Here is a 26,702-nt window from a genome sequence, read left to right as displayed (position 1 = left end):
TTATTACTTACTTCACAAAACAATAAAAGGCGAAACTTTTCGAATAGGTGTATATTCTGATAATATATAAAAATATTTTAACAAATATTAGTTTTATAATCAACCTGCGGAGATTTTCAATAATTATAATTGTGTATAAAGTATAACAAGTTAAAACCGCGCTTAATATTGAGAAGAAAATACTTTTAGTATGTCTTAAATATTTCGTGAATATATAATTTTTGTTTACACTGGCTAAACACTTTGACAGCGTACATTCGATTACCTTTTTCATTCGATAACATCTATCGTAAAATTATCGAACGATAATTTATTTAAATTTTATAACTTCATTATAGCCTCTTTCCACCGCACGGTTTTCTTTGGTTTTTTCACGTTCAGGCCGAATGTTACGTTCGCCCCATGTAAAAACCCATAAGAAAAAAAGTCGGTTTTTCTACGTTCGCGAGATACGTAGAAATAGCGAACGCACTTTTTGGGTAATTATGCGATATTTTGATCGATATGACAACGAAAAAGAGCACACCACTAACAAAACAGCTGACATTAAAGTGCGCCAAGGTATGAAAATAGAAAAATAAAAATTTTATTTTGCTTTTTAAAGCAAATTTTTTATATTTTAGATGAGCCAAAAAACTCGAAAGCCGTCAACATCGTGGAGTAGCATCCACAAGGCTATGTTGTTCGAGTTATGGGAGGAGAAATGTAGTGCCTTTTTTGGCCAATCCACAAAGGCGCTCCACAAGGATGCCAAACTCCTCCCTATTAATTCGAAAATTATCTTCAAAAAATGATTCGTTGTTTCCAGGAACATCGCGCTCCTAAAAACACCCATGCCGTTGCTAAAAAGTAAATGTATTTATGTAAATATTACATTGCTGCCAGCAATGGCCTATACTCTATACTTCGCTAATTTTCCCTCCACTTCGTTAAAATCCTCATAAAAATTCTGCAATTTAATAAAATTTTCCATTTTCAAATGCGCGTGCTGTTTTTTGAAATGTTCGCCAACTCGTGTTTACATTTGAACAGCTGATATTCCAGAGCGGCCATATTGAGAAATTTACCGTTTCCCATATTTTTCGGTTCGTGCAGATGGAAACCCCGAAACGGGACTTTAAAAAACGTAGAAAAACTGAGTGAGGTGGAAAGAGGCTATTATTTTCTTAAATTTTAAATTTCATTGATAAATCTCCAAAAATGTTATATTATGATGTTAATAAAGACTATTTAATATTATTGATTATTTCTGAGATTGCTAATATATTGTTATCATCTCACAATATTTTTGTAAGATGTTGCACGTAAATCAGAAGTATAAACTGATATGTCATCAGTAATTGTATATAAATTAAATAAATAAATTATACGTATTGGGTAACATTTATTCAATTTAATAAATATTAATTAGCAGATAAGTAATCTTCTTCTTCCTTTGCAAATATTCCATATATATCCGATTTTTCAAATGTTTTAATTGGAATTATTAGGGAATTTTGGTTAGTATTTTTCCCGATTATTCATTAGCATATTTGGCAATCTCAGTTGCGGCCACATTGTATTTTGTATCAATTATAGTTTTCGTATTGCGGCTTTTGCGAAGTTTTTATTTAATTTACAATTGTATGGTGTATATTAGGAGTAATATAGCCGCTACATATGTAAACATTTACATCAGTTTTACGTGCATCATATGCGTAATTAGTTGCACCGTTGTTATGGTGCTAAACGTGATATTTAATCCTGAGAACGACGCCAACCTATTATAAGAACTAAAGCCATTGCAAAAAAAAAAATAATAATCTTAACTAAAATATTAATGAATTAAATGATATGGAGAATATAGAAATAGAATATCTCGATGAGTACAAAGACTTGGTGTTGCCTGGTATGTTATTTGCATGTGTGAGCTGTGTGGAATTACTAATTTCATTGTTATGGTGCAGGCATCAACACAAACAGCGATACGCCAACGACAACGACGGCGTCATTAAACAACCAAGCGGGCTCATCAGCGTCTCTTTCGCGTTCGCAAGGTAGACGCATCTCATCGGACACCAGTGGTTCGTCCTCCATCGATCCGGATATATTTCAAAAACTTTTCGATGACAAGTTTATGGAGGACGAGCTACTTAATGAAAGTATGTACATTTTTCGCATTTCTACAATTGAATTACTAATACCAATTATTTCTAAATAGGTAGTACAAACGTCAAGGATAGATCTCGACATAATTCAAGTTCATCGTCAAGCGGTTCCAACGATGCTCTGGATGCATTGTTTAATCGACAAACCCACAAAGCCCATGGGAGCAAAAGACGCGGTCGATTAGAATCATTTGACTCTTTAGATGATTTGGGTATGTGATGCAAAGAACATTCATTAACATCTCTTTCAATACAATTGATTCTCCAATCTTAGGTGAGGTGTTGATGGGTTCCAATCACAAACTGCTGTTGTCGAAGGCAAGCAGCAGTAGTTCAAGAAAATCACAAAGTCTGCACAAAGTCACAAGTGCCGTCAAATCGAAAAGTCCTGATAAAGTGCTGAAAACATATGGGCAAAGTCATAGTGCCTCCTCGCCACCTTTTAATGCAAGAGCTGCTGGCTTAAACATTAATGGCAATAGCAGCAGCAGCAGCTCGTCGAACCATCAGCTGCAGGACAATAAAACCAAGAAACCTGTAACCATAATTGAAGCACAGAAACCTGACTTGAAGCCATCCAAACATGAACCCAAAGAGGATCCACTGCGTACGTTAGGATTCTTCTATTAAAGTTCTATTAATTTGAATAGTTTTGTATATATATTTGTAGATCTACAAGACTTACCCTGCGACTCGGATAGCGATTCTTCATATGTATATGAATCGGATTTTTACGGTTATGACGATTCCGACGAGGAAGATGACTCGAAACAAATTATTGACATATCAACGGACACGAGCGCAACACCATCTGTGGCGGGTAAGTTAGTGTTTAACGATTAGTTGATACTGCCAACCCTCTGATATATTTATAATGTGCGTCACACAAACCGTGTAGAAACTGTGTCACCTGTTGTTTCCGACGACGAGAGCCAGCAAGCGCCGGAGTCGCGTCAACACCATGAGCGTGACCAGCAGCCACTAACGCCAATTGGCAAAAATGAGCGTCTGAAAGTGTATTTAGATAATCTAAGTGACGCTGAAACGCCGCCTTCAAGACACAAACACTCGCGTTCTCCCACAAAAAAATCGTATGCCAATGAACAAAATCAATCAGACTCACAACAGGTTAATGACTCCTCCACGGGAAACATCGGCCAATCGATGGCCGGGGGTAAGTTTAGCCAAATGCCGTTTACACAATTTATCTCTGGCACACTTATCAATTATATTCCGCTTTAATCATTCGCAGGAGAGCAACAACTTGAAGTAGCCTTGAGCAGCACAATCACAAACCCACGTCGTCTTTTCGACGACGAAGGCGGCGGCGGCGACGACTCGCACAATTTGCCACCTGCCGATTATGTGGACAATAATCTCACCTATGAAACATTGGAGCGCCTCAGTCTTAATTTGGCCGAACAGATCAGCAGCATAGATGCTGAGCGCTCCATTGAGTTCGAGAAACGTTCCGGGTCTAAGCCGCGTAGTAAATCGATCTCTCAACCAACAAGCTCATCATTCTTCGTCAGTCATGTGCGCAAGCTCACTTATTCGAACGAAGCTTTGGATAAGGCAGTCATAGGTAGAACGAACCTGCGACGCGCTATAAGCGAGGGTCCGTTTCCTAAAGGCAAGCGAGGAAGACCACCCAAGAAGCGAACTGACACCACGGAGGAGCAAAAGTCAGTTATTTCGCTGACGCCAAAGAAACAATCAGACAAAAATGATCTCGACATAAGAGAGGGCTGCAAAAATAACACACATGTTGTAGAACCAGTGTCAGTGCTGGAGTCAGCTCCGGAGCCAGTACTGATGAAAGCATCGGATCCAGTTACAGAACCAGAACCAACGACAGTTATAGAGCCAATACTGAAAACGATTACGGAGCCAGTACCAGCAAACGTAATGGAACCAGTATTAACGACAGTATTGGAACCCGTATTGATGACAGTTACGGAGCCTGTGGAAGAAAAATTGCAACCTTCGAAAGCGGTACTGGAGTTAACTCCAGTAAAAAGGAAACCAGGCAGGCCACGTAAAAAGAAAAGAATAGATAAGAGCCGATCAAAACTACCAGTCTCTCCTGAACTTCCGAAACATAAGGATGCTGAAAATAAAATCGTTGTAACAAATGAAAATAGCAATTTTGGAAAAGCAACCCAAGAAATTGAAATATTACAAGTGGATACAACTGACAAGGAAAAGATTTGTAATTCTATTGGATCAGATAAAAATCAAAATAGTTCAAAAACTCGAAAAACAGAGGAAAACCTAACAGCAGCAATTGAAAGCATTACAGTGATGGAGAATTTAATTAGGGGATCTGAAATGCAAACAGAGTTAAAAGATACCAATGACAATAGCAAATCAGAAATTGTCGCCATCGCAAAGGAAAATTTGGAGAATTTACAGGAAACCGAAAATACTATGGAGGAAGTTGTTAATATTTTAGAAATGGCAACAATTAATAGTGTTAATGAATGCGATAAGGAAACGGGTGACGTACAAGAACCAATTGAAACTGTCACATCAATTAATGAGGAGATTAAAATGTCAGAGGTACCAGAAATTACTTCAAAGGATACAATTAATGAAGAATCATCGAAAATTATTGAAGAAACTGAGCAGCAAGTTGATGTGGGTGCTAACATTGAGCTGACAGAAGAAAATATGGAAAAATCGCATGAGGAGGTTGAGCTGAACGAAATGCATGAGGCTGATGAATTAGTTAAAGAAATGGCGAAAATTTGCGAAGGAGAATCGTTAGATCAGATTGTAGAGGAAGTCATTATTAGATCCGAACAGGAAGTTACGGACGATGTTAATCAGCTGATAACACCACAAGGTAACGAAGGAAATTTAACTGAAGTTTCCAATGCTCCAGAAGATCTAGGTGCAGCAGAACTTTGTGCTGACAATTTGCCAACACAAGATATTGAAACTGCTTCCAAGGCGATTACTACGTGCGAAAAGGAATGCTCAGATGGCTCCAAAACCATAACAGGTCGCAGGAGTCGCAGTGGCAAACGCACTACCAAAGGCGAAATCGATTTGTCCGCTGGCGAAAGTCCTATGTTGACTGAAAGCAAAGACCATAAATTTGATGCAGAAAACAAAGATACCAAAGTTGATTCTGGGGATAGCGCAACGGAACACAAGCGGAGCAACTCCAAGCAAAAGAAGTCTGAAACGAGTTTAAAACCAGTGACGAACACAACTGATAAACAGAAGAATAATTTATCTCGAAATAAGAAAGGACGCTTTCGAAAGCGGAAAGTAGAAATGCCGGCAGAAAATCAATTAAATGATTTCACTTTGGATTCCAATAACGAGGATATTAAAACAGTACCTCAAACAACATCCGCAACTGAAGGACAGCCATTAAACGATAGCCAAACTAATATAGAATCTCCTGAACCAAATAGCAGTAATGAGAATTCTGCAACAGAAAACAAAGCCCTTCAAACGAAGCGAAAATCGAAAAGTGTCAAGTCAACATCGAAGGAAACAAAAAGTGAAGTCTCAGAATCCAATTTGGATGTTAGCGGTAAGCCAATTCCTTTAGATTTGCCCTCAACATCTCAAGAACAGACAACAGGTAAAACTCCCAGTGAAAATCTAGAATCGATTGATTTTCAAGAAAATGTTGCAAGCAAAGTGACATCTGGCAAAAAGAATCGAAAAACGTTGATTATCAAGAGGCAACCAAAAAAAGCTGACATTCTGTTGTCAAGCGATAGGCACCTCGGTATGTCTCAAAATGCTGCAGAAAACCTGAAAGTTGTCAATATTTTAACAGATTTGAAATTTGTCGTAGAAAATATCGCAGAAAGTAACATCTTACCAGAAGAGAAAAATCAGATCAGCGAAACCGATGAACTAGTCAAGAACTTGCAGGGCACACAAGTTGCTACCGCCAGTGACTCGATGATGAAACAATTGAAGCCCAAAGAAATTACTGACATTCAAGAGTCTGAAGGTAGAACGACGCGTTCCAGAGCAGGTACACCAGCAGCAGCGCAACGGTTTAAATCAAGAGAAAAGGAAACCGCACCAAATACGGGTAAGGAGCAGGACAAAAGAGTACAGGGTCGCAAAGCGTCAGCTAGTCGTGCAGCTACGAAATCCAAAGATCGTGAAAATAACTCATCGAAAGAAACAACAACTTTGTTGGTTGATTCTCAAATTGCGAAATCAAAAACTAAGCCACGAATAGGACCCAAGAATCGACGAGCAGCTGTCAAAGAAAGCAAGACCCCGGTAGAGACTGCAACTGCAGCACAGCTTCTCGATGGCAAAGCTACCCCAGTTAATTTTGGCTCATCGGTTGCCAGCACGCCAAGCACCAACTCCTCAACAAATTCGGGGCGCAAGTTGCGAGTCTTGATGAAAAAATCAAAAATTATGTTCAACCTAGAGCAACAGGAGGACAACATGGCTAATAGAACTGACAATTCACAGGCCGTTAGTGAGGGCACATCAAAAGCTGATAAATTGGATGCAGAAACTAAAGAAGCTCTTATTGCAACTCAGCTGGAGCAGAATTTGTTGAACAATCTATTACAGGATGACATTGAATCTATGGAGTTAGATGTGCAGACAACTCAAATGCAATTAATAGATCAACAGCTTGATAACAATGAGGATATGATTACAACTCAATTTGAAGACGCCACTGATGAGAAAAAACTCGAATCAAATGTTCAAGATGCACTTCAGTCCGAGATGGAAACAACCGAATTAGATCAACTTGAAATGAAGGAATCAGAAGCTGATCAAATTGATCAATCAAATGTAACGGAAACAACAGGTGTCCATGACCACAACGATGATGGTGTGAGCTCCACGCAAACGGATGTCTCCCAGTCAGATGGTTAATAGCTATTACTATCATATAATATCTCTCCATGAAGCAATTCCACACGATCTCTAATAATAACTTTTTTTTTCTTCAGTAGGTGGTTCAAAGACGAAGCATTTGATGCAAGCGAAGACAATAATGGCACCGCCCACTATATCACATAGCGAAGTATCTACTGGAAAATCAGGTTAGTTAATCAACGAAGTAAACATGTTGTGGAATATTTAGTTATTTTTCAAATCCATAGTTATGCGAAGACCGTTTAATGCTTATGAGCAGAGCACGCCCCCTGCAGAGAAACGTCGCAAGGTGGAAATTAAAGCGAGAGACAAACCAAAGTCATCTCCGGCAACTGCTTTGCATCAAGTAAAAGGCTCATCATTTGTTTCTCCAAAGAAAGTGTCTCCTGTGCTGAACACGAAACCAGAAGCGTTCACATCGCCTTCGAAATCCACATTATCATCGTTTCTGGGTGGCGATGAGACACCCACGTTAAGCAGCTCTGTAGTTATTACCAAGACTACTGTTGGCACATCCAATGAGCCTTTCAAACGCGTTGCATCAACATCTCCTGCAGCAACCTCCAGTGGAATCAACATATCTGTATCTGTGGTGCCAGACGCCATTACACAACCCAAAAAGAAACTGACACAGGCGGAGACTGTCAAGAAGATGTTGTCAAAGGCGATGCAATCGTCAACAGTAAGTAAGGGTGATGGCAAATCCTTGCCGGCAAATAAGCCACGCAAATCGGAGGCAGATAAGCGAAGTATTCAGCCTGTGAAGACAGTTGTGCCACTGGTGGAAAAGAGCGCAACATTGCCATTGCTCGGCAAAAAGTCTTTGCCGCAAATTGAAACAAAGAAGAAGGCTGAAAAGCCGCAACGAAAATCAATGCTTAGCAAAATATTTGATGCGGCTCCACTGCCTACTGAACCCTCCACTAGTAGTCAAGCAAATCTGGCAGCAGCTGCAGCAACTTTGACTATTGCAAAACAAGAAAAGAAGCGCCCACTGCAAAAGGAACCCAAAAAATCGGTTGGCAAAGCCAACACTAAAGATTTTGAGGAAGTACGACAGCAGCTAGAAAAAGCAACAGCTGGACCAGCAAGATCAACATCTTCACCAGCTTTATCCCCAGCTGCAGTTGAACTAGTTAAAGGACCAGCGAAACGTATGCCAAAAAAACCGCCCCAAAAGCGCGACTTAAGTGTGGCTCGTTCTCTAGCTGAATCATCTGTTGATCGTGTCGTCACCTCAACCTCCCGAGAATCATCTGGCGATCGCACCAAGCGCACTCCTCGTGCTCCCAAAGCGTCCACAATCTCGCAGGCAACAAGTAGCGAACCGCAACGACAGCCGAAGAAGGGTCAGAAAGTGACCACTGATGTGACTCAGCAAGCATTGAAGCACCAGCAGCGGCTGCAACAGCTACAGCAGGAGAAGATACAAAAGGAGCTGCAAACTAATCGGCTACATCTAGTGGAGCAGACACAGCCACCAAAGAAGCAAAAGCAGCAACAGCAGCAGCAGCAGCATGAGAAGCCCCAAGGACGCAAGCGAAAGCTTCCAGCTGTATCTGGAGCAGAGGCTCCAATAGTTAAGCGTGCCAAGCAACAACCGGAGAAACCATCGACGACATCAATTGCCTTCCCTGTGCGCATTACAGCTGCATCGTCTGTCAGCCAGAGTGTGATGCAGCCTTCTGCTCTTCAGCCTCTTCCCCTTCGAGCGAAGCCTATTGTCAAACTGCCAGCGTTTCGAAAAGCACGTCGTTGTCGAGTGCGTCTCAATCGTCGAGTGGTTAACAACTGGATGAAGCAACAGCAAGCAACAATTGAAAAACAGCTGCAACAAATGGAGACACCTTCACAAGCGATTGCCACACCAGCAACTGCCCCAGTCGAGGCAACACATGCGACGATAGCAGCACCTCCAGTTTTGCCCCAATTGTTGTCTGCAGCCTCTTCTTTACCAACATTGCCGCCTTCCTTACCAACAGTGCCGCCTTCTTTACCAGCATTGCATCGCCAGCCAAATTTGTCTACAAATGTTTTGCCGCTGCCTCTGGTGGAAGTCAAGACAGAGGAAGAAACAGTGGAGGAGCAGCAGCTGCAAGAAGTGATACGCTTACTGCCAGTTGATCGTCTAGAAGCTCCCCTGCAAGTGGTCGCGCCCATACCACGTACAGTTAGTGATCCAGTGACGCCAGTGAGCAGCTCTTCCATCCCAATAACGATGCCGGCGCACAACAACGACAATGTTGTGAATAGCAGTGGCAGCGTAGCAGAAGTGCCCTCCGCGAGCAGCTCCACTGATGATGTGTCCACATTTGGCACAACGAAAATGTTTTCATTTTTGTATCCTTCACGCTATAAGCGCTCCTACGGACAGGTGGGATTGGATTTTTGTTGCCCCAATTTAAATGGGCCAATGCAGGCCATTGATCCGACACGCTTGCATCATAAGGCCGAAGTGCCCGTGCTGGAGTTGCCGCAGTACATGGTCATCTCAACAAAGATCTTCTCGAAGCAGGATAAGAACATACCGCAAAAGGTGCGCGCCAAGCTTGAGCAGATGGCGGGCAAGGAGGGACAGCCGTGTGTGGTGCAATCCGTGCAAATATCAGAACCAGTTGCTGTTGCAGCACCGCCTGTTGTCCCCTCTGCACCTCCCGGACCTGTTCTTGCACCCGCTGCCGTGCCTGCTCTTGCTCCTATTGCTACCAGCGCTCCCAAGCCGGCTCCATCACCAGCTGCAGCTTCATCTCCAGCCTCTGGTCTCATTGAACGCTTGACTAAACCCCTTTCGCTCTCGCTGCCGCGTAGTGCCATCTTGACCAAGAAAACGAATCCCACCGCTGCAGCCGTTGCACCAAATGTGTCCAGCTCACCACCTGTTGTAAATACGCCTTCAACTGCTGCTGTCGATCCCTTAGCAAATCTTTTGCATATGCCACCCATTTGTCCAGGGGACAAACAGCGAGTGGAGCTACAGACACGCATCCAACTCTTTGATCTAATGCTTCAAAATATAACGAAGTCTGTCATATCGATGACGGTGTTGGAACGCCAACGCGTCGTTGAAAATTTTGTGAGGAAAAGCACCTTGCAGCCAATTGACGTGGAAGTGGGCACTAAGCTGTTGGAGAACTATGGCTATCATCTAAATGCAATTGTGGATAATGTCTCAGTGCCAATTTCAAATCTGCGCCCTCCTGTTACGCTAGCATCGACACCAGCTGCCACCCCACAGGTAACCAGTGGCAGTAAGAAGCCTTCAAGCTCAGCGGTTGCAGCTGAGGTGGTAAGTCAACCTGGTGATCCAGCACATAATTATAGTCGAGCCATTTACGATCAGTCTAGAAACGTCATTGGTTATGAATATAAAAAACCAAGACATTCGCTGGTCTCACCATCTTCTACTCCCAGGAATCCTCAGCAACAACAAACGCCACCAACAGCAGCCAGCATTAAGGTAAGCTAGAATTTCAACCAAACCTCAATGATGCAATGTGGTTAATCGATCCATTTCAAAAATTTCAGCCATCTGCGCCGACAGCAGCAGCTGGAGCTGGAGGTGGACCTAGTCGTCTGTCTAAGAGAGTGTCTTCTGGCAATACGGTGTCTTTCCAGCCATCTTCCAGACAGAAAACATATTCACGGACAGCAAACAAATTGCAGATGCCTCAGAGGACTCTCGAAAATGCAACGCCATCAAGTACACAACATGCAGCATCAACTAATGTGGGTGCCTCTAATCATAATCTATACATCGTCAACCAAGTGCTGTCACAGCCGGAGGAATGCATCTTGCCAGATGGCGTTGGCGTGCCGGAGGATGCAGAGATCAAGGGCGAGATTGATGATGTTGAAATCTTAGCTTAAAATCTAATTTCACCATGGACAAAAAAGTATTTTAAGTTACTTTACGATTACCCTTTAGCTCAATATTTATTGGCTGATTTTTATGGAGACAACCAAACACAGAGAGGAGTGTTATGCTAAAATTATAAAAAAGGAAACGTCATAAGAGATATAAAATATGTTATGTGAATAATGAAGAATTTTTTTTTTATATGTTCTCGAATTGGCGTTATTTTTTGAATAAAAATGTAATACGCTAAAAAAGCGACTTCTTACTATTTAAAGTTTTTGCACTGAGGAAATAGAGAAATTACTTTTAATGCTATTGAGTTGTTAGCTACATTGGGGGCATTGTTTTGACACATTGATTTATGACCAGTGATTATTGAATGCTAGTATTCAAATTTGCGCGCGTAATTTAACAACAGGTTGGCAGCGCTATACACATAGATAACGCACAAATGGAATCAAGTGTATATTTTCTATCATTAAATAAGTGTTATTCAGTATAAATCAAAAAGGGAAACCTGCAAGGGATAAGTGCGGTAAATTGATGAAATATTTTATTTTTTGTGTAGCATGCGATGATCATAGCGGCGCAGGGTGCTCTTTTAGCGAAGACTACATTCTCATTAAACCAGGGCTGCGCACATGTCTAAAACATAACTATTTTAAAAGTCACTATAAATAAAATGTTATAAAATATTTAATATATTATTATAAAATCCATACATAATAAGATTTGGTTGACACATTTGAAATAAAGTTCCTGCTACGTCACATACTCTCACTCTGGCTATTCTCAGAGAGCGGCTAAGTCGCTTGCTGCGCATGGTGTCACCTCGTATGTGTGTTGGTGCATGATTTCGGCGTTCTTATAAGCAAGAGAACATGGGAGAACAACAACAGTTTTCGTTTGCCGGCTGTTTGCAACGCATTTCTTTTGAGTGGTATCCGTATCGTTTCTTGTCGCACTTGTCGCTGATTTCGATTTCGATTTGTTTTGTTTTGTCGTTTGTCGGTGGGCGCGCAACACAACAATAAATAAATAAATAAACGCGATATATGTACATAAGTAAAGACATACGCGAGTGCGAGTAATATAAAGATACTTGAGCAGTTGGAGAAGTGAGCGATTCCTTAAAGGACCGCTTGAAAGCTTGTCTCTTGTGCTATGGCCGTTGAAATCACAAACTCAATTTTGACACTACAACCCGCCGTGGAGCTGGAGGCATTATTGCCGCCACAATCGTTTCACTGGCAGCTCGAGGACTATGCATATTTTCATAAGTGCGGGGAAATCACAACATCACCAGACGTGCAATGCTTTGGCTTCAATTGCGCCTTTTGTCCGGCCATTTGTCTGCAGTTCTCGGTCTTCATCGATCACATTCGTGGCCATCACATGCAGGACATGCGTCGCCGCTACGAAGTGGCCGATACCAAAATCGAGCAAACAACGCAAACCGATTTCAATCTAATGCTAATGGACATGCACATGGACAGCGATGTAGTTGAGCCAGCGGCCACAGCAAATGCGCGCCTCGATAAACGTATGAAGAAATCCAACTGGACTGATACAATGGGTACAATGGGGTCGACAGACGCCACAGTGGGGTTGTTGGACGTGGACATGGGCTTAGACTTGGCGGGCATTGTACAGACTACACCACAGACACCAGGAGGCAACAACAATAGCAACAACAACAACAACAGCAATGTGACGACCCTCATGCAGCTAAGCAACGCAGGAACAACAACTGCGAACGCGACCTCAACGACGACGACGACGATGCCAGCCGAAATAGACTTCGTTTATGTTATGGAAAATCCATTGCCACCCTCGCCGCCGCCATCGGCTGACATTTCGAGTGACGAGCAGCAGAGTCCACGATTGCTGCACTCAATGGATCCATTTGAAATGTTGCATGAGGCAAACACAGTACAGCACACAACACATACAACGACAACACCTCTGCACACACATATACAACAACAACAACAACAACAACAACACACACAAGCACAGTCAACGCTGGAGGCATGCTCCAGAGGCGCCCATAATGTTGCTGTCTCTTCTGCAACGCCGCCGCGCTACGAAACGCGACGCGTGGTAAGTTAATCGTTGATTCTTGACCCCCACTTTCCACTCCCTCGTCTCACCACACCTCCTCCATGTCTATCTGGCATTTCGCAATTTTGCTGCTACTGCTGCTTTTGCTTCTGCTGTCGAAGCTGATGTTGTTAACGTTGTTTTCCCTTTTTTATGCGATTCCGTAATGCAAAAAAGGGGTTTCCGTTCTTCCGTTGTTCTTTTGGCCCTTTGTCAATAAGCCCAACTGTGGCCACACGACCTTCAAAATAACGGCGCATTACCAGCGCTCGCAGCGGATGGCAGCAAAATACTAAAAATTGTGTCGCATTTTTTCGATACCCTGCATCTCCATGCAGATCATTGGGTATGCTCAGGCTACAACAATTTATTTGTAGAGAAGGTATTTTGTTGGTAAAAACAAAAAACTAATTTTGATAAATGAACATAATTATATATTTTCATTAGGTGTAACAATAAAATAGTTAACTTTTGGGTAATATAAGATATATAGGTATGTGCTCTTTTTTTTCAATTATGAATTTCATTTATTCAAAAGAAATTAAATGAGTGTCAAACAGATTTCAAAAACGAAAAGTAAATGAAATACTTAAATTTATATACATATGTGCATAATTAAAGCGACGAGAAATTTTTAAATTGCATTTCGTCAGTTCTAGAAATTTCTCAAATAATTTGTAGCAAATTAAAAATGCTACAGGGTATACATTCAGTCGTTTGCAGGTTACAATGTTTTATTTGCGTTATTTATGTCTACGTCCGCTGCCCGCTAATCCCGATATACAAAAAATCGGGGGAGGCTACTGTCCAGATGCACAGGCCAAAGCCAAAGGTGGTCACAACGTTAGCAACGGGGGAAGGGGGCATGAGGAGAGTGACATGAGAAGGTAGCGACCAGGCCAGACAGTTCATCAGCTCCAAGAGAAATCACGCTATTTATATTTGCTGGCAACGCGACGCAATTTTTTTTTTTGGTTTTCCACTTGTTTTGGATTCGTTTAATTTTCAATTTAAAATTTTGTTGCTTTATTTTTCTTTGGTCGTTGGGAAAATATATTTGCTGCCAGCAACAACAAAAACATTTGTTTTTTTCAAAGCAAGCACATAATAATTTATGTGCTAACAACAAAACTGAGAATAAAATAAAAAGAAATATGAGTTCAACAGAAGCGTGGAAAAAAGTCTCAAATTTGGGACAAAAACATTCGAATGTTTTTTTTCGATTTTTTTGTTTATCTCGAGCAAAAAGTATATACTAGATCTTGTTGTTTATCGAATAGTCAATTAAACACTTAAGTAAGCTGACAAAAAACGTGCATATATAATACTTTTATGAAATGAATTGTTTGACAAGTTTTTAACAATTGCGACAGTTTCGAATTCTTTTATTTAAACTGATATATGATCAGATCTTGAAAACATATCGTTTTAAGAGTTTATTTCGGTTAAATTAGAATGTTTATAGTAGCGAGAGCATTCAATATTCGACTTTCAAATGTTTGCACAATTGTTTGTTGATGTTTGCTGGAATTGAATTCCATTCGAATGCAAATTATAAATACTTTTTGAGCTAATGATGTGGTGATGTTTAGTAGTAGTGAACAGGCGACCCAAACAGTGGACATGCTATTCGCATGTCTACAGAATATACATTTCTATAGATACGTCTATCTACATATATAGTCATTCTGAAGGCTACCGAAAATTTTACGATTGTTTTACGAGTTGATTTGTGAAAATGAGTGCGGCAGTGTGAGCGCATATAAATATTTAATTTTATGCGCTCAAAATTGGCGGTGCCAAAATTGAATTTTGATGTGGCCTGGAAAAACTGCAGTACAATATATTGTGGGGGCAGCTTGTAGAATTCCGGACGTTACGCTGAACACTCGAGTTTAACAAAGAAAGACAATTTACTATCAGTTCGATTATTTATGGTTTCATTTTTTTATGTTCGTTGATTGGTATTCAATGTAACCTTTATTCTCACTGCTGACGTCAGAGACACGTTCATTTAATGCGCTTGGCCATTAGCATATTATGATTATTTACTATTTATATGCATGCTCTCTCGCATTCACGTACCACCCATGTAGTATTATCGCTTAACTCCTCCCTGAACTGAACCGAACACAACTGAACCCAATCCAATATCGATATCAGAATAACAGAACTCATGGAAGTACAATTGCTGATACTGTCCCAGACACAACCGACAACATTTCAATATATATTACGCGTAATAGACATTTCTGTGTCGAGGAACTTTTATCATACCCTACACATAAATTGTGGAAAAACATGGGAGGGTATAAGGAATGGGTGAAAGTAATTATTTGTATCTGTGCTGGGACATCTGTTCTATTATACAAGTGTTATTATTATCATACAAGTATTATTAAATATTGCCCGGGTGAATAAATTAAAACCACGGAACTATTCCCCCCATAAGGAGACAAGTAAAGGAGAGGCCACACTGGCGCCATCTAACGTCAGGTGGAATTTAAACTTTGTGTTTATTTCGCCTGAATCTATTGCTTTTAAGTCATTTTCCAAACTTCGAGGGTATCTCGTTGTCGAGCAGCGTCTTTGACATTCTTTTTTTACTTGTTATCAATATGGGCAAGTCTGGTAGTGTTGGCATTCGACTGTTCACGTTCACGTTGCTGCTATTATCTATAAACCCAGAAAGTAAACAAGCAGGCAAATTATCTAAGCATCGATTAGGCGGCAAAATGGTGCGAGAGTTGCGCCAACAGTTATTGATATTCCCATTGTGTATCTCACCCCATCTCGTATCTCATGGTTGAATTCCATGCAGCTGCCTAGATCGAATTGCAAGTCAGGTTAATTCAATCCCAAATTCCTATCCCGATTTACAATCCAGAATTTCCAATCCGTATCAGGTGTGGAACATCTCTCACACCCACTTCAACTGCAGGTTGCGGGCAATAAAATAATTTCGAATTTTGTCCGACGGCTGGAGAGAGATAAGGCGCGATCGAGGCACAGTTCCGTCATGGGCCTAAGGAGGTTTTAATGTACATTTAAACACCGGCAAATTGGTATTTTTAGAGCACCCGTCATAAAGACGGCTATCGCAATAACTTTGGCTCGATTGGAAAGCATAAATCATTGGCCAACTGAAACTGAAACAGAAACAGAAACATTTGTTGAAGTGTACAAATCGCCATATGATAACCCATATAAACAACGCCTTTGAAAACGTCAACATGATCCGCAATAATCGTATGATAGTTTTGCAGCGAAAGTCGCGATAATGTTATATTGTAAACTTTTACTTTTAATACATTTAAGAATCGCATTTGATGATCGAATACGATTTAGACCAGCTTACTTAACGTGGAGGTTTAATTAAAGTGTTATTCATACATTATCGGTGACTCAAGTCTTTGATTAAAAAATTGAATGAATGAAGAAATAATTAATTTTTACACAAAACAAATGTTAGAAGGCGATTTCTAAAATTTCAAGTGGCTAAAGGTGGCAAAAGTTCGTTGCTACTTGTGTGATATATTTTGAATTAATATTCCACACTTTTAATTTGCGAGTTTAATTTTAGAAATACAATTAATTTGTATGTTAATTCATTTTTGTTTTTTATTTTGCTTTTTTTGAGGTTACAAACTTCAGTTACTAAACTCAAATTTGAGTTTGTAAACCTCACAGACATAGCGTCTAGGACTATTTTTATGGATATGATTACATTTTTTCCAATCTAATCGAAAGGTGTATCGAAGGCTGATTGATGGTCGATTCTATTTTATAAATCAAAGAATATGTTTACTTAAAAGTTGTACAATGTTTGTCATAATAATTTTGAATAATGGCAAATCGAAAAGCAAAATAATTCTGATTGATGAGCGAATTTTAAACACTGCTTCCATTTGATATCTTTGTTTTAACAAGTAGTTCAGCTTTTAATCAATCGTCTGTTTGACTTGCCGGAAGAACTTCACACAGGATATCTAAACAGTCGATGATAATTAATTATTGTTTTCCGTGAGCGCTTTATGTCTGCTCTAATAATTATTAAACAAAACAAAATTAAATGCGAAAGAACTTTGCAAATAACTCAGTTTTTATCAGCCGCACTTATTAAATAATTAACATGTTTAATTCAGCATTTATTTAGCATGTTTAACTTGTTTTCTTGCTCGTCTCTTTTTTGTTGCTGTTGCTGTTGTTGTTGTTGTTGTTTTGAGTCTCGTATTCTCTTTGGGGCATATTTGAATTTAAGGCCAGACAGACTTGTTGGCCTGCTGACTTTGCTGACTGGTTTCACCCACGCCTGTGTCAGGGCCCTGATCGATCAGCTGATTTATCAGACTTGGCTTTATAATCAGTCTAATTAAATTACGGCTGCCTTGTGACTGACTGACGAAATTGTTTGTTTATAGTTTTAGTTTCCATTGCGAATAGAAAGAAGTTAATAACGGAGCATTAGCGTAGAAATTGATTGCACCAAATACTTTGCGTATTATCTTTGATTTTTTTTCCATTTCGTGTCTTGAGTAGTTTTACCAATGATTGTTGTTGTTGTTGTTGTGAGTGGATCGATGGGGGAAGCTCATATTCAAAGTGTTGTGTACACGTGTCTCAAAAGCCTGGCGACGTTTAACCTGACTTTACGACCGCCGCGGGCTTTATGGCTATACCCTAAGAATAGTGTTAAGCGGGTATGCTGCACATACTTATAAAATCTGAAAAATATTCGTGAGAATATATTTTGTAAGTAATTTGATTATTATAATTTGAAACAATGTATTGAATTACTTACGACTTTTACTTTTTAATTAATATTCTGTTTTAAATCAAAAAATTCACGATTCTTAAAGATAGAAAACACATTTCGAAAAGAATCTTTTTTAATGAGAATAAGAGATGAATTTTATTAGCAAAATAATGGAATTCATTCTTCAATGAATGTTGGATTGTTTAGATCTAGCATAACTGAAACTCTGTGTTAGGGTATCTCTTGCGTCGCGCTGCGTCTCAAAGATGTTTTTGCAGTTTGCATGTCTTGGGGCCTTTTGCGCTTGTTTGCTAGACGATTATCATGTGGACATGAGAGTATTATAGGTTTTAATGGTGCAGTTTTGCCAGTTTTCATAGCATACAAATGAGCGCTACGCATGCCAGATGGCACCAATAACTCGCATGTGCTACACAAAAGTGGGTCGGAAATAATGTTAAATATACACTGGCAATATATTTTATAGTTTAGCTACTGTTGAAGAAGTTTAACTCAGTCGGTTGGGTAATCAACTTAAAACTTCAACAGGAACGAATAAAGCATTTAATGCAATGTTTGCGACAGTTTGACACCATTTACAAAGCAAAGCTTTACAATGGCATTAAGCGTGTGTATTAATGGCATTACCATGAATCTTTTATTTGCACTCGGACTTGGAATCAGACCCTATCGATCCCACACCCGCATCGAGTCACGCATTCCATTTTCATTTGTTCGCTTAGCGAACGCGTTCTAATTGTCACTCAGCAGTTGCCCCTGGGATTTGATATATGGTTCTATGTCTGTGTCTGTGTCTGTGTCTGTGTCATCTGATAATTACCAATTGGTTTCGCCGCTAAACAAATTTCTTTTGATTAATTTGTGTGGCATACATAAGAAATTCAAGGAAAACTTTTCACACACAGAAACCAAAAGAAATCGCATCATCGACGTCGTCATCATCAAAGGAATTGATTACGTTTTGCCCGCATAGTTTCATAGTCAACGTTTCTCCTAGTGCCAAATGCAATAAACAATCATTTTTAATTGAACAACAACTGAACTGTATGCGAGTATGTAAGCATTCACAACATTCACTCACTATATTCAATACTCATACGACTCGACTTGTTAACAATACGCCCCGATGACACAGCTGCTCGCTGGATTTTCATATTGATATCGCCGTCTGACGATTTGCGTGCCACGACGCGATGCGATGCGATTCGATTCGATGTGAGTGCTGCTTATCAGTAGAAAGTAATTCTTGCTGCCAAATTGTTAGTCAGAGTGTTTGTTACATAACACAACATTCGAGCAGCCCAACAGCAAAGGCCAAAGCTAGAATGAAAATGAATCGTTTAGAAAGGGATTTCATCGGATAGATTTTCCAATGAGATTTATTAAGTAAACATAATTCAATGTACTAAATTAGAATGTGCCTGTAAATACTGTAAATATATAATAAGTCTTGGAGTCTTTGTACTTCTTTTTGTCTCTAAAAAAGGTGCAGAATAATTGTTTCTTAAAGAAATGTATACTTTTTTAATTAATTCGTAATGCGTACCTAAAATTTAAATAAATCCGTTTATAAGCAGAAAATAATTGTCTAATGCTTGCTTAACTTTTATTGAATTCTACAACTTTACTATATTTTAGTCTATTTACACGAAACAAAAATTACTTCATCATAAATTCTGTGAGCAATTATAATGGTTATCAAATTTATGACTCTTTGCTTGCCCACTCATTTCACTTTTAGTTGCTGTATAATTTGCTTCCTCTAGCATATTAAAATTGAGCACTTATTTATACCTTAAACGCGAAATGAATTCAAATTTTTACTCTTCTCCCATAAATTTGTTGTGCAGTATCAGTATTAATTCCTACTTCCCACGACGAATATGTAAATGTTCTCTGTTAATTTTGCTATTTCAATTATCCTGTGTTGTTTTCAACTGACTTTCTTAACCATTTGTCTCAACCGAGTAATACTTAAGGGTATTCCTCAATTTGCTGAGCAAATTGTACTAAATTCTTGTCATTTAAAAATACATTATTCGGGTCTCTCTTTGCTTAGCGTGAATATTGTAATTTCTGCACGTTTGCACAGCATTTAAAATTGCCTTGAAGGACTAATCCGCTAGCTAATTAAAGGACTAAAGCGAAATCAATTTATATGGAATTCTTTTGCTACTTTGTTTTTTACCAGGTTAAGATTCACAGTACGTATGTTACCTTAAGTAAATTTCCATATATTTTCCTCTCACTCACTTTATTTTACGAAATATTGCAAACCTTGCGCTGTCCTCGACAGTTCTAACAAGTTTCGACCCCTTTCCATTAAAGAAATCGAAAATAAAAAAAATAAAAATGGAAAACTATCTCGATAAATGGTTCTGCGATCGGGTTTCAATTCCGAGCCCATGAAGCCTCGCCAGGCGGCATCCCAGCTGGCAATGTTGTTGTTGCTCTTGTTGTTGTGAGTGCTTTTTTATTGAATTTTTATGCAATTTTGTTAACTGGATCAATTATTTCAATTGCGTGCTCAGTAAACAGTCTCGGCGTCATGACGCAGAGGCCTCCGTCAATAGTGGCCAAGCGGTCAAGCCCCCGAAACAGGCGCCTTGCCACACACACACACACACACACACACTCACACACACACTACATTCATACCACACCCAATTTCCAAACCAGACTGTATCCAATCTGTCGTGGTGTCGTGGCCCTCAAGGGGAGTATTTAGCACATAGAGCTCAAGGTACTAGGAAACACATCGCGAACGTCATCGCTGAGTGAAGACGAGAGCATTGCCATTGTGTGTGGCACGCTCCACAAATTGCAGAAATAAACACAAACAGCTGCTAAGCCATTTGGCTGAAACTGACCACAATGCGATACACAATGCCAAGTGAGTTCCAAGTAAACGTGGCATGCAGTTTGGAACTCCAAGTGTCCAACTGCCAACTGCCAACTGGCAAGCGCTCAATGGGCCCCACCCTTAGCACCTAGCAGCTAAATGAGTACAAGTCAAATTTACGCTTACATTCACCGCTTTTCCACCTGGTCGACATCGTCAAAGGAAATGAGGGGAAGCTAAATAACGCCAGTTGGCCAGGGGGAGGGAGCACGGATGTGGGGCATTTAATTTATATACCAGCTAAGCAAATGTTAGTAGGGTATTATAGCTTAGTGTGTAACCGAATGAGACAGCTCAGAGCTCATAAAATCCTACGCATAAAATATGCGTATATATGTTATGTATATATTCTACATAAAAACTTATGCGTAAAATAAATCCCTAAACATAAATACATACATATATACATTCTTTATGAATTCCTAGCATTAAATATATGTATATGGGTATATATATAAATATTAGCTATTTGGAAGCAAGTTCTTATTAGTTTATTAAAAGTTAGAATTGTGAAATTGTTATTTTGAATATTATTCAAGAACAAACACAGAAAAAAACAACTAAAATCATGATAAAATTATTAAATTATGATTATATGAGTACCAGGAAGCTTAATTCTTTGATCAAGTTCAAAATTCCACAACAATTATAGATTGATCATCCTTAAAATTCGAGCAGTTAAAAAAACAAGAAAAATTATCGAGCCTTGAAGAACTTTCAAACCTATTGCCTCAGAAGCTTAGTTTTTGAATTGAAGAATTCTTAAACTTAAGATTCATATTCTTGTTTCTGGATGTTTATTTCTTCTTTCTGTTCATTTAGGAATAAACTTAACTACAAATTATATCCCTAAACATTATTAACAGGTATCTCACAGTCGTGCTCACTCGGCTGCAGTCTTCTTACATGTTTTATTTAATTGCTGCTTAGTTGGCTACGCTAAAATTGAGGGCCTTTGGTTCGGTGTGGTTGGCTTCCTTTATGGGGTGTGGTCGGACTCTATGGATTTCAGTTTGATGTGGAATAACATAGTTGTAGTTGTTTATTTGTGTCGTTTCGTTGTTTTTTTTTTCCTGCATTTTTATGCAACGTTTAGAACCTCAGTTGTACACCATTTGAGGTCAAGGTGCGTAATGCTTCAGCTGGTTTAATTAGCTGGTAACTGGTGAGAAGAGCAGTTGGTAGAAATTACGTGTGGTTTTTGCGTAAGGTCAAGGCACCGCAATCAATAAAGTCCGAGAGAAATGTGTGTCGTCATTAATCAGTCGAACCCCTTTTATTGGTTCGAAAATTGCGAAATTACGTGCACAGCTGCGTGGCGTATGACGGAATCATAACTATGAATCGATTCTCTGGAAAATACACATTCTGAAAAATACACACATATCTGAATATTAGTTTCGTATTGAAGGCAGAAATAACCTTCGACTCAACAAGAGTGCCCGCATATTTTCAACTCGCACTCCCCAAGCAATCTCAATTGACAACTGTCGTCGACTCCATTGCCGCCTTATCATTAATTTTATTGATTCGCTGAACAAAAAAAAGGGCCAACAATTATTATAAATCGAGCAAAACAAGACAGTAAAAGAGCGTCAACAATTGCAGCCCAATCGACAACTTCAATTAGTGATTATGGCCCCAAAATCAAAACAAGTCTGAACTATTGTGGATGCATGTTGTTACTCAGCATAACAAGTGGGAACCGGATAATACCGATTGCAAACGATCGTATATAAGTATTTACTTTCTCATATGCAATTGGGCGCATGTGGAAGTCTTCTTTAAATGAAATGCGAATTGTGAAATGTTACGCTATATTAACAAAGAAGTGTTGGCAAATTTTGAAAATAAAGCTTGAAACTTCAGTCTGTGTTGTAAAACTTGCGATGAAACTAAGCAAGTTCCTTTTCCATCTGAAGAGCAACTTGTTATACCCGCTACCTAAAGGATAGAAGGGTATTATAACTTTGTAAAGAATGGTATCTTTGACCCCTTAAAGTATATGTATTCTTTATCCGCATCAGCAGATAAGATGTTATAGCCATGTATGTCTTTCTGTCTGTCCGAATAACACCTAGATCTCACAGATATTTGAGAATACTTGGTTTCATTGCACGCAGATTAAGTTTATGTTACGCTCACTTCCGGTTCCTCAAATCGGAAAACACGAGAAGTATGCGTAATTTCAAAGCTAATTATTTTTATGATTTTCGAAAATTTGATTGCAAATTTTTTTGATAAAAAACTTAAAGGCTAAGTTTATAGATTGTGAATGAATGAATATCGATATACGAAATTCAGCTTTTGGAATGCTTTAAAATTTTTCGTATATTAATTTGGTGCATTAAATTATAAAGCTTAAGTTTTTTTTTAGTATATCAATTCAGTATATTTCTATGAAAATACCGATTACACCCGACTGCTGCTTTCAAATTAGGGTATCGCTGCGGCTAGCATTTGAACTAGCTTTGCAAGTCTTTTAAACTTTGTTTCAATCCACCCCTTTCTTGAGTCCATTGTTCTTGTGCTTTGGCAAATATTCTTTGTGCTTTGTTCTGGGCCAGTGATAAAGGGCATTGCAAAACTCCCTTCGAGTGATCTTATGTATAAAGTGGAAAGAAGAGGGCACCAAGCACAATATTGTGTTTGCGTATGACACACGCGATATGCCCTTGAATTATTCATAGATTTCATTCATGCACAACTCAAGCAAAACAAACCCAAGTACTACAATATATATGTACATATAGTTACTGCACATATGTACATATGTATATGTGCTATATATGTAAGACTTTATGTGTTTATAAGTGCGTTTTGAATACGACATTTCTCGCCAAACCAAAACAATAATATTGTACATACATACGTAACACTTATGCATATTGTAGTTGTAGCTAAGACGCGATAGTTTTGCGATAAGCCAAGTCGATGACGATGACGAGGGCGACGCCGGCGCAGAATTCCAAAGGCCAATAGCCGCTGATACATGTATGTATATATACAATATATACACACATTGGGAGGGGGCGAGTGGGGTGCTGGGGGACTTTCCCTTTTTGTGTACACAGAAGCGATCATGTGCGCTCCGCTTTGTTTGTGCGCGCGTAGCTTGAATGTTTCTTCTGCTCGTAGTATCTGTGAGATACAAAATGTATTTACTTATGGCCCCCCTCTCTCTCTCTCTCTCTGTTATTTGTTCTTGCCCAGGCCTTGCAACGCAAACTGCGCGACGCGGAAACCGCAAAGACTGCAGAAGACGAACAACAATTGCAGCTGCAACAACTACAACAATTGCAACTTGAATTACAAGAGCATCAGCAGCTGGAGGAGAATGTGCTGGAACTGACGCCGCCAGCAACGCCACCGACTCCAGTACCGCCCACTTCGCCCACAAGCAGCGTCGCCAGCAGCATTGACTTGAAGTTGGTAAGCAAACATCAACAAGAACACAGTACAACAATAACAGCAACAACAATAAAGTCAACAAGCATCAACTTATGTAATCACAATTGGCGACCTCCTTTTTAACGTATTCCCACTCATCCACTCTCCGCTCTCTTTCTCCATTTCAGCGCACGCGTCGAGAACTCGAGCGTAATCGCGAATTCGTCTGCTCTTTATTGCTCGCCTATGAGCGCAATGAGAAACTCTGGAATCCCAAGCATCCCGACTACAAATACAATGCCAAGCGCAGTGTTTACGGTGAATTGGCTGCACCGCTTGAAGCCGTCTTCCAGATACCGCTGACAGGTGCCGAGATCTTTGCCGTGCTCAAGGAACTACGTGGACGATATCGACGCGAGCTGAGCAAACTCAACACGTTGGGCGCCAAGTACAAGTCGCGACTTTGGTTCTTTGAAAAGATGCATTTTCTGCGCGGCGTCATCGAACACAAACGCGCTGAAAGGGAGGCTAAGGTAGGTCAGAAAGCAAACCATTTCTATATCTAAAGTAATGCGTTTGCAGAGCGAGTTGACAGAAAGCGAAAAGTCCAGTGAGACAGACAACGAGTCGACCACAAAGTCACCTCAATTTCGCGAGGTGCTCAGCTGCATCATTGATGCCTTTCGACGGCAGGAGAGTCTGTGGAATCCCAAGCACTTTGACTACAACAACTGCTGCAAGAAGGAACTGTATCGTGAGATCTCTGCCGAGCTGCTCGAGGAGTTGAACTATGAGATGAGTGGCGAGGAGTGCTACAAGGAGATCCAGAAGTTGCGCACACGCTATCGCAAGGAACTGCGCATGGTGATCAAGCACAAGGGATTGTATCTGCCCAAGCTCTGGTGCTACGATGAGCTGGAGTTTTTGCACAAAATACTGCAGGAGCAGATCTTCAACAAGATCAGCAAAGTAAGAGTCTGTTCATCATTGAAGTTATTCATATTAATTGTTTTATAATCTTGTAGAAAAAAGGCGTGGTGGAGACGAATCAGAAGACCAAATTCATCGACGCCAACTGCATCAGCTTCAGCACGCAAGAGGATCAGCTGCAGTTTGTGGAAATCTATCGGAACTATCCCGCCCTGTGGGATGTGGATCATCCTGACTTTCGTTCCAATGCCTATCGCAATCAGGCGTTGAGTCAAATGCTAGAAGAGCTAAACACAACATTTCAATGCTCCTCTACGTCAGCTCAGCTGGAGAAAACGCTGTTTGAGTTACGCAAAGATTTCTCAGCACAGAAAAGGAAAATCCTAACGAATGCCGCTGGCTCCTCCAGCATTTCACTGCTGCATGCCAAGCTGGGGGAATATCTCGACCAGAACATTGGTCCCTTTCGCTGTGGAGTGTGCAATGAGCTGATCAAGACCTGTGATCAGTACAAAGTGCATCGAGCTGGCCACGATGGCACACAGCCATTTATTTGCACACTGTGCGGCAAGGGATTCCAGATGCCATGCAACCTGACGGTGCACATTCGTCGCCATCGCCGCGACTTTCCCTATGCCTGTGAGCAGTGCGACAAGCGATTTGCCACATCCACCGAGGTGGCCATCCACATGCGCACACACACTGGGGAACGTCCCTACATCTGTGATCTGTGTGGCAAGTCGTTTAAGACGTGGTCATTCTTCGACATCCATCGACGCACGCATCTCAATCAGTCAACGTTCCATTGCCCCATCTGCGATAAGGGTTTCTATGAGAAGAATCGCTTCACCGATCACATGAATGCCCATCTCAACATACGCAAGCATTTGTGCACCGTTTGTGGCAAGACCTTTACCACATATGGCAATCTGAAGAAGCACACCGAACTCCATTTGGCCGTGAAGAAGTACAAGTGTGCAGCTTGTGGCAAACGCTTTGCCCAGTTCGCCAGTTTGCGTTGGCATCGAAAACGCGAGCACAACACCGAACAGAAGGAGGAGGAAGAACACGTCGTCGCTGAGGTGGAGTCATAAACTACAGATGATTTATTGGCCTCGTACTTAAAGAGAGTTAATCACTGTAACGCGTGTACTTATCACAACGTGCAAATATCAATAGAGCAATCTATGAACATTTATATTTAAGCCCTACTTCATGTCCAGTAAGAAACTGTTGACTCACATAAACAGCTGCTGTATTTCTTCGCCTAATCGCTAATCAAACGCTTAATTCATCGTTAAATAATTGATGTTATAAATTAAGTAGTTTTATGGCCCACTGGCGAGTTCAATTGAAATACTCGTACGCGTATAACCGATAAGATTTACAATTCACATATTGAAAATGATAACCTCTTAAGTGACCAACAGCAACAATAAACCCAAAACACTTTTATTTGCGATCTCAGTTTATATTCATAAGGTAATTAAGTAGCAATTTTAAAATTAATAAACACAATTTTAGTATTATCAAATTTGTTTCAATTTCACTTTAAATAACATATGCTCTTCCTATGGGATGAGAAAGCTATTGTCACGGTTGATTGCGAATAATCTTTAAGCTCATTTCATTAAAAATTTAATTTATTACCAAACACTCGACTACGAACTACCCTGGTAATATAATTTATTCTAGGTGAAAAAAAAACCATTG

The 26,702-nt window shown here is 40.0% G+C and overlaps 2 protein-coding genes across 7 annotated transcripts; both read left to right on the top strand.

Annotated features, from left to right (window-relative positions):
* Nucleotides 1-1,542: 1,542 nt before the first annotated feature.
* On the top strand, nt 1,543-11,145 carry LOC117572772 (nascent polypeptide-associated complex subunit alpha, muscle-specific form). Of its 6 annotated transcripts, none has more exons than XM_052003647.1 (11): nt 1,543-1,888; nt 1,947-2,141; nt 2,201-2,359; nt 2,422-2,754; nt 2,818-2,967; nt 3,046-3,321; nt 3,400-7,023; nt 7,106-7,198; nt 7,259-10,317; nt 10,443-10,488; nt 10,557-10,705. In XM_052003647.1, exons 1-10 carry the CDS (start codon nt 1,834-1,836, stop codon nt 10,485-10,487), a joined length of 7,989 nt encoding a protein of 2,662 aa, XP_051859607.1. In that variant the 5' UTR covers nt 1,543-1,833; the 3' UTR covers nt 10,488; nt 10,557-10,705. The 6 variants fall into 6 exon arrangements, with proteins under 6 accessions (XP_051859607.1, XP_034111753.1, XP_034111754.1 ...); XM_034255862.2 differs by having other exon boundaries at nt 1,544-1,888; nt 3,400-5,697; nt 5,749-7,023; nt 7,259-10,488; nt 10,557-11,145; XM_034255863.2 differs by having other exon boundaries at nt 1,544-1,888; nt 3,400-5,898; nt 5,968-7,023; nt 7,259-10,488; nt 10,557-11,145.
* A 644-nt stretch (nt 11,146-11,789) lies between these two features.
* On the top strand, nt 11,790-26,500 carry LOC117572774 (uncharacterized). The gene is made up of 5 exons (XM_034255870.2): nt 11,790-12,990; nt 23,883-24,101; nt 24,248-24,592; nt 24,642-25,028; nt 25,085-26,500. Exons 1-5 carry the CDS (start codon nt 12,052-12,054, stop codon nt 26,081-26,083), a joined length of 2,889 nt encoding a protein of 962 aa, XP_034111761.1. The 5' UTR covers nt 11,790-12,051; the 3' UTR covers nt 26,084-26,500.
* The last annotated feature ends 202 nt before the right edge of the window (nt 26,501-26,702 follow it).

This window comes from Drosophila albomicans, chromosome 3 (genome assembly GCF_009650485.2).
Source record: "Drosophila albomicans strain 15112-1751.03 chromosome 3, ASM965048v2, whole genome shotgun sequence".
Classification (NCBI taxonomy): Eukaryota; Metazoa; Arthropoda; class Insecta; order Diptera; family Drosophilidae; genus Drosophila; species Drosophila albomicans.
Note: the sequence above shows the minus strand (reverse complement) of the source record. Positions and strands in the feature narration are given on the sequence as shown.

Bases quoted from the DNA above. Each gene is read 5' to 3' on its own strand.
- LOC117572772 (XM_034255859.2), top strand. From the start codon at position 1,834: ATGGAGAATATAGAAATAGAATATCTCGATGAGTACAAAGACTTGGTG. The intron at 3,322-3,399 runs GTAAGTTTAGCC...AATCATTCGCAG, and splicing joins CGGCCAATCGATGGCCGGGG to GAGAGCAACAACTTGAAGTA. The intron at 10,489-10,556 runs GTAAGCTAGAAT...CAAAAATTTCAG, and splicing joins CAACAGCAGCCAGCATTAAG to CCATCTGCGCCGACAGCAGC.
- LOC117572774 (XM_034255870.2), top strand. From the start codon at position 12,052: ATGGCCGTTGAAATCACAAACTCAATTTTGACACTACAACCCGCCGTG. The intron at 24,102-24,247 runs GTAAGCAAACAT...TCTCCATTTCAG, and splicing joins GCAGCATTGACTTGAAGTTG to CGCACGCGTCGAGAACTCGA. The intron at 25,029-25,084 runs GTAAGAGTCTGT...ATAATCTTGTAG, and splicing joins TCTTCAACAAGATCAGCAAA to AAAAAAGGCGTGGTGGAGAC.